General features: G+C 38.4%; 2 protein-coding genes across 2 annotated transcripts in view; one reads left to right on the forward strand and one right to left on the reverse strand.

Moving 5' to 3' along the window:
• The window catches only part of LOC144077831 (receptor-type tyrosine-protein phosphatase delta-like), a 177,924-nt gene extending 159,699 nt beyond the window's left edge, over positions 1-18,225 (reverse strand). Inside the window, exons 1-2 of the mRNA XM_077605852.1 lie at positions 17,972-18,225; positions 9,520-9,889 (exon numbers count right to left, since the gene is read on the reverse strand). The gene's annotated coding sequence lies outside the window, so the exon portion shown is untranslated. The remainder of the gene's footprint in view (positions 1-9,519; positions 9,890-17,971) is intronic.
• LOC144077834 (5,6-dihydroxyindole-2-carboxylic acid oxidase-like) lies at positions 8,495-16,309 on the forward strand. Its single transcript, XM_077605873.1, has 9 exons — positions 8,495-8,610; positions 9,537-9,895; positions 10,635-10,743; positions 11,329-11,542; positions 11,952-12,156; positions 14,324-14,491; positions 14,980-15,159; positions 15,781-15,927; positions 16,010-16,309. The coding sequence occupies exons 1-9, from the start codon at positions 8,597-8,599 to the stop codon at positions 16,213-16,215; spliced, it is 1,602 nt and encodes a 533-aa protein (XP_077461999.1). The 5' UTR covers positions 8,495-8,596; the 3' UTR covers positions 16,216-16,309.
• Positions 18,226-19,266: the final 1,041 nt, after the last annotated feature.

A 19,266-nucleotide genomic window follows, 5' to 3' on the forward strand; every position in this document is an offset into this window, starting at 1 on the left:
TTATCTGTATTTTTGTTCCTCTGTCTGAAAGTCAATGCTCTGATGCACTTTGCTCATTCCCTTAGTGGTTCTATTGTTTAAGCCTGTAGTCACTGATGCTGAACGGTGAACTCCGCTTAAACTTGAACAGGAAATTGAAATCATTGCCAAACTTTGAGTTAGACATGATTTGGGCCAAAAAACAAGGTCTGAAGCATTCTTTCTTTGCACAGTCTTTGCATTTCTTTCTCCAAATATGCTTAACCACACCAACTTCTGATCCTTCTGTTTCTCTCCCCTCTCTGCCCAGGATTAGGTAGGAAAGGTTAATGCAGTCACATGAGCTCCACATAGTGCTTTGTGCTACCAGGCAGTAGCACCACCTAAAAAGCTTGTGACTAATTTGTAGCACAGGATTAACTAAATGAAGATCATTGTGCACATGCACATAACTCATACTTTCATATCTCAAAACAGTAAAAAAGTAATATAAATGGTCATGCGCAGACTCAGGAATAGTTGCACATTTGATACTCTCAGGGGATTCACAGCATAACTATTGACATGATACAATTGATGCTGTATATTCCTACAATTAATTTTGGGGGATTTATACACTATTGAACATTTTAAAAAGTCTGAGTTCACAATATTTCATCTGTAATTCAGACCTTTAACAAATCAGTTTCCCAATCAGCATAGAATGTGCTGCACTCATGGATAAAATCACACTGTAATATGAATCAAAAGGCTGGAGTTAAGCATTGTTTATTCACAAGTGGCTGACAAAGTAGTCACGGTGGTAGTTGCGTACCACCTTTCAGTGGAGGTCTTACATGTTATAGCCCTTGTGATTCTCTCTGTCTAATTCTTGCAGACATTCCCAGCCAAAAAGCAACCGATAGAAATTTACCTGAGATGTCTTCATAGTAGTGACGCATATGCATCGCAGCTCCAGGAGGTTTTATTTTGTAGGTGAATTGGAGAAGTGGCCCTCAAAGTTAGAGTTAAACTTCATTGTCATATTTTTTTAGAAGCAAGACTTGCACCGTACTTAAAACTACAATCCTCTCAAACCTGGTTCTTTAAAAATAAAAACACAACAATGGACAAATATTACACTGGTCCCTCCCTGACCCATGCAACCTGTAGACCTGGAGTGGGCAATTAGCCCAAAAAGGGCTGCAGTGGCTGCAGACATTAGTCCAACCCCAAAAAAATGACACCTTTTCACCTATCCACTGTCTTACAAGTACAATCAGTTGATTGTACTCAGATGCTTGTTTATTAGAAACCTCATTGGTTAAACTATCTCTGCTGGAACAAAGACCAGAACCGGGCCTTTGTGGAAAAATTTCTGACCTTTGCTTTAGACAGAGGAACACAGTATACTGGCTTTTATGCAATAAAGCAGAATGTGGAATGTGGACCAGAACTTGCTTAACTTTACACCACCCTTGTTACTGGATGAGTGAAATTAACTTTCCCTCCCCAAAAAATTGTTGGTCTTGAGACCAAGTTCTGCAGTTTTCTGGATAACAGGCACTACTTCCCCTTGGCTCAACTCAGACCTCTTTCTCCTACATCAAATAAAATGGATCACCACTAAACATTAAAAGAAAATAAAAAAGGGCAATGAAGTTGTTTTCTTAATTCCAACCAAGTATTTTACTGTTAATTTTTGATGGTTCTCCCAAAGGCATTTGCTATAGTTCTACATCAAGGCAAAGCAACATCACTCATAACACAAACTCACAGCCCACCTATAATTGCACCAGCAGGGTTCACTCTGTGTGCGACATGCCGCCAGGGCCTCACTGCAGCCAGTGTAAGGGTCCTGAATGTATTTAACAATGACGTGAGACTTTACTAAACCCAAACCAGCCCAACCCCATCCCTCGCAGAGACACCTGTAGGCTTGGAGGCACCTCGGATCGGCAATATTTAACATGGCACTGCTTGTTTTTTCACCCACCCTCCTTTCAGCATCACCTGGTTAACATCTCCCTGCTCAGTCCAAATTTACTGTCAAAGCGTCAAGAGCCTACAAACTCAATGCGTGTCTTCTTGCGGTGTTGTGCACGGGCATTTTAAAAGGAACCATAAGAATTGAATGAACAGATTTTTATGAAACAAGACTGGGATCTATATTTTTAACCCCCAAAGTATTTTCTGGAAACTATGGAGAACATATTTTTAAAAGGATTACTACTGCTTTTGTTAATGATGCACTGCACATCTGACGGTAGGTTATGCTATGCAGCCTCGAAGCTAGTTCAGGAGACATGCTTGCATTTTTTTTCCTACCTCACTTGTAATGATGTGGGCTACTATATTACATAACAGAAAAATGTATAGATTTTAATGATCATAAGAACAAAAAAGCAATATAAAACTTGTTCAACCCCTCTAAATGCTATTAAAATGTGTTATGTCTGCAGGCCACATTACCCCAATCCAGTCTTCCACAGTCACTCATGAAGACACCCTAATCACACCCCACGATCATGAGCCGTCTCCAACTAAGGTTGTGACAGTAGTTGCCCCACCAAGTCTAGAAGAGGTGCAACAAGCAGTACAGGAGGCTTCTGAGAAAGAGGAGGGTGGTCATGCTGGTCAGGAGGTCCTGAAGGAGCTTCTAGAGAGGGTGGTGGAAGCAGCTTTGGGACAAGTTGAAAGTATATTGGATGATGTAGCTCTGCAGGAAAGAGCGGGACAGAATGCAGGTGGGGTTGAAAATGAGACTGAAGTAGAATTGACTAAGCAGATGGTGGTGAAAATGGATGAGGGAGAGTTTGATGGAGAAGAAGTCGCTGACAATATAGAAGAGACTACAATTGGTGTCGATACCATTGGAACTGAGGCTGTTACAAATGCATCATTAGATTCCAAGGTTAGTCAGGAAGTTGTAGAAGAAACTGTGAGTCCCTTGGATGAGGCATTGGACATTGAAAGGGCAGAGGACAACAACACGCAGGTTGTAATATCAGATGTTGGAATAGAAAGAGAAACAGCTCCAACTGTTGAAGAAACAGATTATGGTGGAATGCAAGAGCAGGAGACTGATGAAGACACTGACCTAAGTCAAGTGGAGGAACGCCTAGAGGCAGTAAGGTGGATGGAGGAGTCCCTGAAGGAAAGTGAGGTCACAGTACTGCCATTTGAGAATTTTGAAATCGAGGCAACACAGCCTGCGGTAGAAGAGCCACAGGTTAGGGAAGAAACTTACACAGGGAAGGAAATGCAAAACAACAATTCAGAGCAAAGTCAGGTAGAGGAAGAAGTACAACATATTGGCATTGTAGTTGGTGAAAAGGAGTCAATGGGTAGTGACAGTCAAGAAAATACTGCCATGAAGCAAGGCTATGAAGTATTGGTCAATGGTGGGGATGAGCAACATGCTGGAGTAGAAGTTACATCGCAAACTACAAATGAAGAAGACCTTGGTGAGACATTCTGACTATCCATCCATAAGAAATAAGTACAATGTTAATTCTGTGCTTTTTTTCTAGTAGTTCCAAAACAAACCATGATGTACAATAATGTTCTTGATATGACCCTGAACAAGATAGGAGGTACATGATAGCTGCAAGAAAAATATTTTCATAATAATATTGGGTCACTTAATTTACAAATTGGTCTGGTTCAGGGATTTGATGACAAAACGAATTGCTCTTACCAAAAAGTACATGCACGTGTTTTGGTGAAGACATCCACCCACCCATCCATTCAACTTTCTAGTATCCATCCATTCATCTAGGTCCACAACATCAGAGTCAACCAAGCCTAAGATTAAATGCATAGCTACACATATTCTGGATTCCATAAGTCTACCAAAAAAAAACCAACTAAACCTTGGCCTCTGGGCTTCATTGTCGTCACTGTGTCACATACCAATGGTCCCATTCTAGAAACAACTGTGATCTCTGCCCCAGAGCGCGAGGATGAAGCCTCACTTGAGCACAGGCCTAAAAATCAGGGTGCTGTTGCCACGAGTACGGCCCTCAATGAGCTTTCAGAGAATGTCTTCACTGACCACGGGAATGAGATCCTCACACCCACGGAAGACCTTTTGTCACTTGACTCCAATGTGGCTCAACCGACTTTGGATTATTTTGTGAAAAATACCCTGGTGATTCCACCCGAGGCAAGAGAAGAGCAAGATGAATATACAGCTAGGGCTTCCGGTGAGATATAACAGGGTACTTTCCAAAGTTTTTTGTTGTATTGGCATGCCACAATGCATGATCATTTTAACATGATCATCTGCAGACATCTTCGCTATAATTATTACCATTTTAATTTAAGTGTTTGAAGAAGGGTATGGCAGTGGGATAACCTTGTTAGATGCAATAAAAAAATATTGCAAATGTTTCTCATTGGTCACTCCAGAAGATTTTATGTTACGTCTTATAACTCTTTGTTCTTCATTGAAACAGGGGTGTGTGATGGCATCATCCTTATGTGCATTACATATAAGCTATATGTGAGATAGACTGACATGATAAGAACTCATTGAGCCTGTCTTTATGTATCTCTCCCATTCTAACCTACATGTGAAGAAACAAAGGAAATCAGCCTGGAATCATGGAAGATTGGAGTAACAGTCGTTATTGCCCTCTTGGTTTTGGAGACGGTTGTCATAATCATCTATATCCTTAAACATCGTAACAAAAACAGGTAGTACTTTATGCCCTACTCACACGTAATCGCTGTATTTTTCCCCCCACAATCACGTGGAGTTATTTATTTACCGTTCAGTTCTACATTTTAACATTTTGTATTATTTTTACTCAAATTGAAATAAGAAAACAAGAGAAAAACATCTTACCATTCTACTGGAACCAACCACCTGAAATGTAGCTGTTACTGTTGTTTTGATTATACAATTACTTTTTGACATAACATCAATCTTCCTGCATGAATTAGGTTTCACTGTGAGGGTCTTGTGTTAACAATTACTTGTCAATGTACTTGTTTTGCAGTAGCCAGGCAACGCAACACTCATCTGAGAAAGGGTGTGTTGAACCAGAGCTGACCACTGGAGGAGACAGCAGTGAAAACACACTTCATGCAGGAAATGGGGACCCTCAACAGTATGTTACAGTATGTTTATAATGCTTTTAATTTTTTTCATTAAGCGCTCTCTACTTGCTCATCATCTGAACGGAAGAATTTCGAGCACATTCATTTCTCATTGAATAAAATCATGTAGACACCATTGTGGCCTTATTATTTTTATGTTATTTGTTATGTCCCATTTATTATGACCAGTCTGTCTACTCCTTGCTGGTAATTGACTTTGAGTGGAAATAAGTGTTTTCAGTTGTCCATTTCAATTGCAGAGGTCCATTTATGACCCTCTCAGCTGATCCCCCTTTAGCTGTCACAAAATTATGAATGCCAGAGGCTCCTACTCAGTGTATCATGCATGTGATGGCTTGAGATCTTGGATGAATAAACATGATAAAGATGAGTGAATAACTGCTGGAGGAAAAGAAAAACACCAGAAGAATGCAAACACTCCAGTTGTCATCTTCTCCAGCCAATTAAACTCTTTTCATTCGGGATTAAATCCAATGTGAAATTAAGAAATCTATTCTTTTTTTACCTACATAAGATATTTAGTTTCATCATATTTTGTCCTGTTTTATATAAGGCAGTATGTAACATTGAAAAAAAAATGACAGTAATCTCCGGCAGATACGTTTTACGTGACAGCAATAGTTTAAACTACATTCGTCAGGAAGGAAGCAAGGTATATCATACAGTAATGCTTATATTAATTAAATCATATTAATCATATTATATTAAGCATATTATATTAATCATATTATATTAATCATATTATATTAAGCATATTATATTATATTAATCATATTATATTACGCATATTATATTATATTAATAATATTATATTAAGCATATTATATTATATTAATCATATTATATTATATTAACGTCTTTTTTCCAATCACTGACAGAATTGCGGCAACAAACGGAACAGAACACCGAATGGCATGCTATATTAATTATATTATATATTATATTAATTATATGATATATTATATTAATTATATGATATATTATATTAATTATATGATATATTATATTAATTATATGATATATTATATTAATTATATTATATATTATATTAATTATATTATATATTATATTAATTATATTATATATTATATTATACTATATTATATATTAAATTATATTATATATTATATCATATTAATTTATTTTTTTCCAATCACTGACAGAATTGCAGCAAAAAGCCTCTGTGACGTGCCAACAAACCGAACAGAACACACATGAGCACATGAGGAGCATATGATGAGCATGTTGAACCTCACAGACGGCTCCACGGAGGAATCAGCCAACATTTGACCGCAGCTAGATTCCTCACAAGAGCTCAGGCACTCCATGCTTTAGGGAGGTCTTGGTGTTCCTATGTTTTGATTAAAGTGATTCCCCCTTGTGACTCGTTTTCTGAATGTAGCACCTCACGAAGTATTGTAAATTGTTCAAGAGTAATCAAACTGAACCCTAACTACTTGATTCTGACATGGAATATAATATCATTTTAGCTTGTATTCGGTATGTTAGAGCAATTGCATGATTGTTCTTCTCTAAATCCATTGAGGAGGAGGGGAGGCATCTGATCACATTTTCCACATGTGATCATGCCTAGGAAGCTATTGGCACGGGAATAGTGTAATAATAAAATTTTGTCTTGTTTTGTTAACATTTTAAAGGACTTTCTTTGTCTTGTATACTCTAGCCTGAAAGCCACCAAGATGACATTTGAAAATCAGATTTATATTGTTCATAACAACTGACATTTATGTCACCTTGTAAAATTTGCGCAATATTGACAATAAACCACATTGTGCCGGTGTCTTGTCAAGTAACTCATTTGTTTTAAAAAAAAGCCACTTCACATAAGAACTAATATTCATCCAGACACTCAAGGGTCAGTGGTTTGATCCTGGCTTCAATTGCCTACTGTGGAAGTGTCCTTGGGCAAAGCACCAAACAGTATTATTAGGTAGGGCAGAGTCTTACGTGGCAGCAGCACAGCCTGCATTAAATGGAGGTCTTATACTGCAGTGGCGGGCCGTCAGGGCCTTCAAGGCCTTCTCTGCTGGCCTAAGAAATATCTGAATCATATATTATATTTTGTCCATCAATACTTATGAAATAATTCCAAATTGTCTGTTAGCTTCCTTTCATTGCTTTTCCCCCTGGTTGCACTGCTTCCAGATGTGTGTTTTCATATTGAAGCATTTAACCAATCACATGTCAGCCATTATTTGTTGCCAGGGTCAGAAATCTGCCTCAAGGCCTTCACAATCAGTTCTGCAGGGTCTGCTGCATTAAACAAGCGTCGATAAGACTGTTGCTTTAACCAATCAGATTTTGAGTTGGCAACACCACAATGCCTTGTCGCAGGCGTAGGGATACGTCATCACTTTCACCAACTAGGATTGGCTAGTGATTAGCCAGAGCTACCAAACTGTATCTGGAGCGTGCTGCACAAGCAAATATATTGTTGTGTTCATTTAAAGCCATTTTCAAGACCGACTATGCCAGAAATTCGACAGGACAGGCTCAACTTTCAGCATTAGCTTCGATGGTGATATGAAAGAAGGAAGAAAGAAAGGAGGATGGATATTGTTGACAGTTAAAAATGATTTTTGTTGAGTAAAATATGGGTATATTCCTAAATAATATTTCAACTGCGGGCCCAGTTCTGAAAATCTGAAAAGCTCCAGTGTTTGTATTCAATCACTAAATGCTGCTAGGAAGTGGATTTTACCCCATTTTAGTGCAATTTTTGCCATTTTGTCATTGACGTCCATCGCTGTCTTTTTCCCGGGAAAATCACCCCCCGGCCCGGTTGTAATGTCTGAAAAGCTCCAGTATTTGTATTTAATCATTAAATGCTGCTAGGAAGTGGATTTTACCCGTTGAAGGCGCTACTAGAAAATGCACGGACCACCACTGCTATACTGGCTCTATTAACACCTTTACAGTGCCCAAAGTGCTTCATGAGCTAGCAATCACTCATTAATGTGCACAAATATCAGTGAAACACCCAACTGGTATGCTCTGTAAGTTTTCTCCAGTTACCAAATTTCCTTTACAATGATGGTTTTATATTTATACATACAATGTACATACATTTATAAAAACTAACTACTTTTTAGAAAACATGGTAACTCAATTAGATATATATTTGTTTTTATAAACTCTGTCTTCCTCGTTATCATAGTGTATGCGTGTGCGTGTGCAAAGGACAGTATTTTGTAAATATTCATGGAAGGATGTATGCCAATGTCTATGGCTCATAGTGACTTTAGTACCATATCTTACAACATGAATTATTGTAAGCATTTGTATTATTAAAAAAAATGTTCTCCAAGTGTAAATGTTGTATGTATAAATGGTTTTCACTTTGTCCATCTGCACTGTGTATGCATGGTGGGTGGGGTGCTAATAGAGACTACAATAAGGTCCAGTCATGCGCTCCTTAGCTATTTAAGACAAAGGACCAGGATGAACTAACTCCTTTGGGGCTAGAGTTGGTCGTACCAAGAGGATCAAGATGCACACTCACGGGTAAGAAAACCCCCCGCCTTTTAAAAATTCTTTTATTTTATTTTCATGATTTCGCTGTGTTTTCTCTCATTGTGTATAAGAAGGGCTTATAGTATATGGTAGATCTTTTGCCTGCCCATGCATTTGAAAAAATATATAGTAATTTCCAGTTTAAATGGGTCTGATTTCCTGAGAGTTGGAAGTTAATTGCACTTTGAATTATGAATAATGGCTCATACCACCTTTGGTAAGACATTTCAGAAGTGCCCTAATATTAAAGAGTATTTAGTAAATGAGAACATCCAGTAAATTAGTTTATTTGAGTTAAAATAAGCACATATTTCAGCTCTCTTACAAAAACTTTAACTCAAATAAGGACAAAAGGACGAATCGGCCGGAATGAGGTTCTTCTTTTTAACTATAAGAGGACAAAAAAGGAATGGGTACCTGTTTGTTACAAGCTATTTTGTTAGATTTGTGTAGTCCTGCTACATATATACAAATATATACATGCATATGTACAAAATAAATTGTAACAAACAGGTACCCATTCCTTTTTTTAATCCATGTACAGTTAAAAAGAAGAACCTCATTCCGGGTAGCGATAAAAAAAAATAGGACACTACTGTCATCTTAAATTACTGTTAATTTGTCCGCATGACACTTCATCTGTTATTGAGTTGACTCGCAGTTTAAATCGAGTTTCTAGGCCATTTTATCCCCATCAACTACTGAGGCCTTTTTCTTTCCATGGCACAGACTGTTCCTTAGGATATGGAATATATTCTTTCCATTAATATTGACCCATTGTGAAGATAAATGAATTTATATTAAGAGTACAACCCGAGTATAGATCCGCACTGTACTCAGTGCTATTCCCTTTAAAATACCATTTTCCTATCACACTAACAAGACGGGTATTTTTCTCACCTGTTTTGTGTGGCAAGCATTTGGAACCCATGTCTCCTGGTGGTGACTTTTTGCATCACAATGACTCTGGGCCAGTTCCCCCGAGAGTGCGTCACCCCAGAAGGGCTTCAGAGTGGCCAATGCTGCCCCTCCTTGTCAGGCCAAGCTGGTGATGAGTGTGGCTCCAGCACAGGACGGGGTCAGTGTGTGTCCATTGCTGCAGATAACCGCCGCCATGGACCACAGTACCCTTACGCGGGACGGGATGACCGAGAGAGGTGGCCTCTGCGATTCTTCAACCGCTCATGTCTGTGTAATGGGAATTTCAGCGGCTACAACTGCGGACGGTGTCGACATGGGCTGACTGGACCAAACTGTGACCAGAGGATCTCTGTCGGTAAAAAGAAAAGGACGAAATTTTGCTTGGTTACATAAAAACTGCTTCTCCTGAAGTAATTACCATAAAATAGAAGCCCCAACTAATCACTGGTTGTAAAATCCAAATGGTGTCACTACATAGTTACAAGTATCTTTAGTATTGTATCATTTGTTGAAATAGCCATAATCCCTAAAACGAAAAATGCCTCACATAAAATACCATCTGTAAAGCTGATGCATTTGTAGGATTTTTATAGAACGTGCTGTTCAAAATTCTGGAGCAACCTTTGAAAACTAACCTCCAAAGAGCAATGACCTAAAAAAATATGTACACCCATTATAGGTATTACCCGAAAAATTGGATTATCAAGTAAAAGTCATTTCATTTTGGAAACCTGACATAAAATATGACACCAACAAATCTTATTGCTCAATTAGATATAAATTGACAATCAGATCACAAGCAGTTCCTTGATCAAAATTTTCATCTTATTAAACCACAGACCATCACATTCTGAAAATCACAATACTGTGAAAAGCTTTGTTGTGTTAGTTCAAAGAGTCCAGTTCTGTCAGGCGAGTAATTCCAAACACGTGCAAAAGGGTCCTGAGCTTTTAAGAAGTCAGTCTTAGCTTGGCTCAGAAGCATTCAGACATGGGGAAGACTTGGGTATTCTAATTTTCTGGATATAATTTGTATATACACTTTAATCTTTAATAATCTTACTCTCCTTTCTCCTCCATGAACATTGTGATAGTGAGGAGAAATTTAATGCAAATGAGTGCAACTGGAAAACAAGCATTCATCAATGCACTGGACCAGGCAAAGAGGACAATCCATCCTGACCTTGTCATCTGTACACGACGGTATTTATGTTTATGTTCAACATTAGATTTTCCTAACATGAAAAGTTATTCATTTCTTCTTGGGGAATTTAAACAGATTTATCTCTACAGGCTGCAGGTAGAATAATTCTAGGAGTAACAGTACATAAATGTTTGAAGCTGTTTTCAATTGCAGTGAGTTCAAATTGTTTGACTTTCTCCTCCAAAGTGAACTCCCAATACACTCTGAAAGGCTTTTGATTCAGTGTCCCATTAAAACACCACATTCGCAGGGAATTCAAAAGTTACTGTTCATTGCCTATCAATGAATCAGCTAATGATCATGCCTGTGCCAGTACAAAACATAATGGTTCAAATTTCAAATTACCAACAGCTCATCTAAACAGGGTCCTCACATGGTGCAAAATCATATAAGTCTTGATTTGACCTGGACATAAAAACAAAACCCTTGATGCCTCAAATGCCAGTGACTGTGGTTATTAAAAATATTTTTATACAGGCCAATGACCAAACTATTACAAGGTTCTTAAATCATACACAATTTATCCAGGGATGTTATTGTTAAGCAAGAGCTGATTTTCATCCTCCTCTTGTTCTCATTTTTAGGTACCAGGAGATACTTGGGCCAGATGGCAACACACCACAATTTGAGAACATCACTATTTATAACTACTTTGTCTGGAGTCATTATTACTCAGTCAGTAAGACCTTCCTGGGCCCAGGACAAGCTAGTTTTGGAGGAGTTGACTTTTCCCATGAGGGCCCAGGTTTTGTCACCTGGCATCGCTTTCATCTGCTACAACTGGAAAGAGATATGCAAGTGGGTATAGTAAATTACCAAATGACATCATGGATGAACATAATGCAAAAATGTCAGAGGCAGGGAAACATGGAGACAATACACACCATAATACCACAAAAATCTAATATAATGAGATCAAGTAAGATTCAATTTTAGAGCTCTGTCCAAAATTACACAACCAAAATGTATCCCACCAGGGACTGTGTTAGTCAGATACCATTATCCGTCTAAAAAAATATTTAAAAGTAATCGTTATTAGTTTTACAAAGGTGTTTTGTTTATACACTTGTTTTGATTTCATTAGATGAGAATCAAATCATCTGATATTGCAAAACAAACAAACAAACAAACAAACAAACCAAAAAAACACGAACTGGGACCTAATATCAGCTTTGTTTTTTTTCTCCATTCATCATATATTACATAGGACATGCTGGGCGATTCATCCTTTGCGCTACCCTATTGGAACTTTGCCATTGGAGGCAGCGATTGCGACATTTGCACTGATGACCTCTTGGGTGCCAGGAGCTCCTTTGACATGAATTCCATCAGCCCCAACTCGGTGTTCGCCCAGTGGAGGGTGGTCTGCGAGAGCGTGGAAGACTACGACACTTTTGGCACAATTTGCAACAGTAAGGAGCTTACTTACGATCTTGCGATACCTCGCTGTGTAAGGTAGTGTGTTGATGCAGCAAAATGAGGGCATCCACCTCATAAATAGAGCATGAACGACACAAGCTGCTATAAATATTACCCCCTAGCTGCTGTGCTGTGTTTGAAATCGCTCACAATTACTGCAGTCTGTCAGAAACTCAATTCGTTATTTTACACCCGGGTTTCCCGAAGTTATCAGCTCCTCAAATCCCAAGTTAGTTTTCCTAGGAATCCAAACTCAGGAAAAAGAGACTATTTCCAAACTTTTTACTCTGTTTATCCGGGTCACGGGAGTAGAAGTTAAAGATGGAATGCCCAGAATTTACTGTCTCAAGGCACCACCTGAGTCCCTCTGTGAGGACAGAGAAGTATACGCTTGGCAGATATGAGACATAGTCGCAATAGCTCTAGTCTCTTAATATTGCCCCGAGATCCTATCCCAGTGGGCACAAAAATTCAGTGAAGCATCCGACATAGTAGAACCACCTTAGCTGACTCTTCTATCCCCATGGAGTGTCTTTTGATTTACTGAGCATCTCAGTCAGTCTTTAAGGGTGAAAACCCAATCATCCTGCAAGAAAAAAACGCTTTCGATAACCTATTAGGACCCTTTCATGCGGTATGCATTGTAATACATACAATATGCATCCATTCATATCCCAGTGGAATATGAATTGGTTACTCAGTCAATCGCACCGACATACTGCACATACACGTTAGATGCACAGACCTAAGCCATGTAAAACACTACATTATCAGTGGGAGTACATTGCACTAATGAAAAAAAGGGCGAATTATTGGACTTATTGGACACAAGCCTGCACTTAGAGAAGGTGAAGATATTCAATCACTCATCTATTAGGATCCGACAGCCATTTCTGGCCACCATAAAAAAAATCAACTCTCTACATTGCACGGTTTGGACAAACGTAGCGAGAGAATCTTAACATACACACACAACCATAAATCACACTTTATAAGGATCATAGAATAGCATGTGTGTGTGAACATGGTGTGTTTTTGAAAATGTCCAATTTCATTGAAGTTATTTTCTATATTAAACCTATTGGATAAAAAGATAAAATACTATTTTCAAAATCCAAGAAGCAGTCCACTTTCCTTTTTTCAACATTTTTGGATTATAATAGCTTATAATAATAAACTTTTACAATATAGCGAATGCACTGTTAAAAGTACTTGAAAGTGCTTTAATTCAATCTGTCATTAAACATTCTGTCATTCTTTGTTATTTAGCAGCCATTCTGAATAGTTTCTGGCATTAGAAACTAGAACAAAGGTAACTGTGTGAAATAAATCAGATTTAGGTGATCAGATTTGCATGGATTGGAATTTCCCTTACGCCGGTACCAGATTTACAACCCTGGAATCAGACGCGTGGCTCCCAATTTAAAAATACAACTATTTCTTTTTATGTCATATTGTGTAATAATCCTAAACATCAATCCACTTGGTGTTCGCATAATTGCTTCTTTCAGTCCAATGGCAAATGTACAAGAAAACTGGAGGGATTTGGAGGCAGGTCAAATTGTGAGACATGACTGATGTGTCTGGTTAATCCCCATGGAGAGTCACGACAGGCTCGGTATTTTCAGCATCAACAAGCAACTTCTCCTTAACTAGGTTACGGGGGGTTGTCTCATTTCTGCGTGTGCTTGTCAGAGAGAAAACTGGCAGACTTTGATCTGTGGGAATCATCTTTGCCGACAACTTATTATGTTGCCGGCTGATTGCACCGTTGTGTGTGATGTGAGGGAAGAACGGGGATGAGGGGTAGGAAAACAAGAAGGAGGTCTTACTTGCAAAGAGACTTCACAGAGCTCCTGCTCACTGTTGTTAAAATTTAGTGAATAATAACCGTGCTGTCATCGTAAAGACTGATCAAACTAGTCTAGTCTCCCTCATAGAATTAGAAAATTGTTGAATAATACAACAGAACTCATCACATCCCCTTCCTCTTCTATTCTGTTGGGACCACTGGCCTGGATCTGAACTGCAGTTTGAGTGCCTCCGTTCGAAAAATCCTTGAATGCAATCATTGCTTCCAGCTAGATGGTAGTCATCATTTGCCTTTGTGCTGTGCTTGCTGGAAAAATCTAACTCTGACCTTGTATCCTTCACTGCCAGACACAGAAACCAGCCCAATAAGGAGAAACCCAGCAGGCAATGTTGCACGGCCCCTAGTGCAGAGGCTGCCCGAGCCCCAGGATGTGTTGGACTGTCTGCAGCTAAACACCTTTGACACACCCCCTTACTATTCCACCTCTTCCGAGAGCTTCAGAAACTCAATTGAAGGTGTGCAGCATTGCGTCATGATTACTTCATCAAACCTCTGACTAAAGAGGAAAACAAAGTGGATTTCATTTGCATTGCAACCTTCCATTATATAAAGCACAATCCACACAGGTCACATCGAAAGGCTACAGCCTTACAATTATTGAGGAGAAAGGTCACAAGTATAATACTTTGCAAGACATTAACTATAGAAAGATACAATTCTCACCCAGTGGGCATATATAATGACACAAATGTTGGAAGAAAAAAAATCCACAGCAATTTTATTTTAAGAAAAATGCAAATCAAGGTTTTTATTACTTCAGTCTTAAATAAACCCCATTTTAACTACACAAGCCTTCACTTGACAATCTAGACAACAAAGCTAGCCAGTCAAAACCAAATTTTTTCGATGCATATTTTGATCAACAACCATTCACATCCATATTCTCATTTAAGGATAATTACGCCTGTAATGTGTAAACAACTTTTTTTTTCTTTTTCCAAAGGCTACAGCGCTCCCCAGGGGATGTACGATCCAGTGATCCGCAGCCTCCACAATCTGGCCCACCTCTTTCTAAATGGCACGGGCGGACAGACTCACCTGTCACCTAATGATCCCATCTTCGTTCTGCTGCACACTTTCACTGATGCTATCTTTGACGAATGGCTTAGCAGGCACAAGCCAGGTAATATCCAATCCAGATACAGTATCACCGTAAAACTGGGGGAAATGTATGCATGTGTTTCTGAGATGCCTTACTCTGTAATTTAATATGGCCCACTAATGTTTTATACATATTTGAATCCTATCTGCTGCATTATTATCCCTCTTTTCCCTTCTAGAATTATTCATTTTCCATACTTTTTATCCTCACAAGTGTTGCGGGGGTGCTGGAGCCTATTCTTGCCAACTATGGGTAATGGAGGGGGACATCCTATGTTTGTGGGCAGCCAATCACAGGGCAAAATTAGATGAACAGCCATTCACGCTCACAGTCATACCTAGGGACAATTTAGAGATCGCATGTTTTAGGGATGTGTGAAGAAACTGGAGTACCCAGAGAAAACCCACAGTGGCTCAGGGAGAACTTACTCCACACAGGAATCTCAAAGCCCACTGAGGATTGAACCCTTGATCTCAGAACTAAGAGGCAGATGGGCTAACCATTAGAACAGCCTGCTTGCTGCCTTCCCTAAAATTATGTAAAATATTTCAAATTATCAAATAGTTGAAATTATTAAAATTTGTATTTTAAGTATCAGTTGAACTGCAGTGCAAGTGATCTGAATTTAATGATTTTTTTCAGGCGAGATTGTTTATCCTGAGGAGAATGCCCCAATTGGACACAACCGGCAATTCAACATGGTTCCTTTCTGGCCTCCTGTCACAAACGCAGAAATGTTTGTGGCAGCTCCAGAAAACCTGGGCTACACCTACGAGGTTCAGTGGCCAGGTGGGAAATATATTGTACAAACATACAAACCCAAGACTCATGAGCATCCAGTGACCACTGTTTGCCTATTTTCTCACCACAGTTCGCGCCTATACACTGTCTGAGATCATCACCATTGCCATTGTTGCGGCGGTGCTTGTGGTGGCCATGGTAGGTGGAGTGATCGCCTGTGCAGTGCGAGCTCGATCCTACCGCTCAGCTGAGGCATTGGAGCCATTGCTGGGGGAAACCTTCCGGAGATACTCGGAGGATGATCGTAGGTTGGATAAATCGCAGTCAGTTGTTTAAGTCAACACCTTTCTAAAATGGCCTTATGTCCAAGTAGTTTTTTTAAACACTCCGCCATGTCTTTTAATAAAGTGTCACTGATTTCGAACCTAAATTCTTATTGTCCGTATCACTGCTTTTGGTTGCCATACTTACATTAGAGGGCAGTTGGGGTCTAGATTCAATTACGTACTTAGAATATTTTCTCAAGACTAATGTGCATTGTCACAATTTATGAGGGGTTCACATATCTAGGTACAAGGCAAATTGAATAGCTATACAGATAAGTATTATTTTATAAGCACGAATAGTGAGAACAGCAAATTAGGGGAGCATATAATACATGCGTACTAATGACATTTTAGAGTGGATCCAACTACATCTGAATACAAATATGCTATGTACTCCTTATTTTGCTCATTACTTTTTTCCGATGTGGATGATGACATACTTTTAAAAATAACAAGCCAACAAACATTAGAAAGAGGTAACATTAACCACATTTGAGAGAGATTGGTCAAAAAGGCAAAACACCAAAAGCAAAACAGAAGCAAGGAGGTAAATTAACCAGTCAGGATTAAAGATGATGGAAATTGATTCAGAAAAGCAAGTTATTCCCTACCTATGACCTTATTGGAGATTTTTCTTAGCCAAAAAAGCGCCAATATCCACATTAGAAATCGGGTGTAAGTAAAAAAAAAAAAAAACATTCTGCACATGTAAAGAATACAGAAATGTTTCTTTCATGTTTACTAGCTAATTTATCATTCAGTTTACCACGCTGTGGAAACACAGGGTGAAAAAGATCAACCCTTTTTCGCGCATCTTATTACAAGCAATATGCAAGTGACATCTAGGTTACTTCACTATAATTTTACTTTAATTGAATATGTAAACTTTTGTCACCTCTTCAAAAAATAAAAATAATGTGTCATCGCCTTGCATGTGACAAACATTGTTCTATTCACTGCACGGTATGTAGAGAATTAAATTTCGTCTCAACACGAGTAATGAACCACGGCTCCATTTCGACAAAAGAACAGACACTGCTCTCTAGTGGCCAAAGCACATTGTTTGTATCTGTACTATAATTGTTGCTGTTAAATGTAGAAAAAAATATATAAAGGCTAATCATTTGTATTTTACATGTGTACCATATTTTCTGAAAAATTCATTTCTGTTGACCTGTTTTTTTTTTGCTGTTGTGGTAAAAAAAATTCAATTATATGGCTGTGCTTATTGCAAAGTAGAAAACAATTCTGATTCTTGACTCATGATTGCCTTTGTATGCTTCATATTTTCACTGAGAAAGCTTAAAATATTAACTGGATTTTATTTGGATCGCCAATTAAATACTAACCCAATGTCATTCCAAATAAAAACAAGTTATTTTTAAACACAAGGCAGTTATTGTTATTTACTTAAAATATATATATAACAAAGCATATGTCATAAAGTTAAATTGTGCTATGCCACAACAGGAAAATACAACAACACTAAATCTAAGTCATCAAGTGGTGTCACCTTCACTAAAATGCTTGTATAAAGCATCTGTGATCTGAATAATATCATATCAATGATCTGACTTGGCTCAGACTCAACAAGTTAATACAGTTTGTATAGATTGAACACTACAGAGATTGCTCAACTCTGGTTTTCATCATTTAGATAAATGAACTTTAAGGATTTGTCCAAATAGACTATTTGAGGCATGGATATACTGTTCATGATATTATTGTAATTCTAACACAGGCAATATTTTGGTGAAAATACTCACCTTAAGAGTCTTGAATCATGACATGTTGGTATTGTTAGTTTCAGATCTGCTCCTGATTTCAAAGAAGGTACAAACAAAGCCTAAAACTGATTTTGCTGAAGTAGAAAAAAAATGCAATCTCAACAGATTCCAACAGAGGATATCATTAGTCTCCACCTGTTTATGAAATACTACATATTAGGATTCTTTCTTTACTGTTTAAAGCACATATCACAATGATGCCATTGTTTAATTCACTGGTATAGTGAGCAACTAGTTGTTTGCTTTCTATGGGTATGGTAGGTAATTGAAGACTAAATTATCCACAGCTGTGAATGCAAGTCCATGTCATGTGATTGGTTGGCAAATAGGTTGCTGTGCAAACTGACTCTAGGCCAGTCAGCTATAATGCTCTCATGCACAGCCTACAAAATCTGCAAATTCAAAGCATGATGTGTAGTCCTTTACAATCAAATAAAATTATTTAAGCATCATGTGTGAATTTTGCTGTTAAAATCTCATACCTCAGGTTATACAACAATCTGACAAAGATGCCTTTGTCTATATTCACTATCTCAACAAATAAGAGGTGGTTTGAGTCTTGTGGTGCAAATAAGAATTTACAATATCTTAAAAAAAGGACAATAAAACCTAAGCAAAAATATATGCTATATTTTAAAAAATTGTCTTACTTTTCTGATGAGTTAATTGCACATGTATATACGTAACAGCCACAGACTTTACTTGACTGCCCTCACCATTGATCCCATTGATGTTACAGATGTGACAGTCAAATGAGCTCAACTCCATTGGCTGACCTCATGCATCTACCTGAGTGAGGCTCATGAGTGCCTTGCATATCAAGTGAGCTCTCTTAGGAAAGTTTCACTTGTAATGGAGAAAACCTGCTGCATTGTGACAGCAGGGCAGCAGACACTTTCTGGAAAACTGACACATCATGAGGCTTAAAAGACATTGATTCAATCTGTTGTTTGTTTTCTGATGGACTCTCCCTCATAAGTGGTTGGTTGCCTAACAATTGAGTAGGGCTTGCACATGATAGAAGAGTGCATGCAAGACTTCTGACACACATGCACACACACACACACAATATGTATTCTGTCCCACTTTTGGCTTTGAGAGTAATCCTAATTCAGCAAATAATACCACTTTTAAATTCACAAAGCATGCTGGAATTCATTTACTTTAAAGGCTGTTCACAGTCAATTGTTCATGTGGAGAGGGATGAAGCAGGCTGCCTTTCAATAAAACTGCCAAGGCGAGCAGATGGTGTTGATGAATGCAGAGCGCTCCAG

This window comes from Stigmatopora argus, chromosome 7 (assembly GCF_051989625.1).
Source record: "Stigmatopora argus isolate UIUO_Sarg chromosome 7, RoL_Sarg_1.0, whole genome shotgun sequence".
Taxonomy (NCBI): domain Eukaryota; kingdom Metazoa; phylum Chordata; class Actinopteri; order Syngnathiformes; family Syngnathidae; genus Stigmatopora; species Stigmatopora argus.

Excerpts from the sequence above, each read along its gene's own strand:
- LOC144077834 (XM_077605873.1), top strand. Across the intron at positions 14,492-14,979 it reads CTTCAGAAACTCAATTGAAG|GCTACAGCGCTCCCCAGGGG; the intron begins GTGTGCAGCATT and ends CTTTTTCCAAAG. Across the intron at positions 15,160-15,780 it reads GCTTAGCAGGCACAAGCCAG|GCGAGATTGTTTATCCTGAG; the intron begins GTAATATCCAAT and ends GATTTTTTTCAG.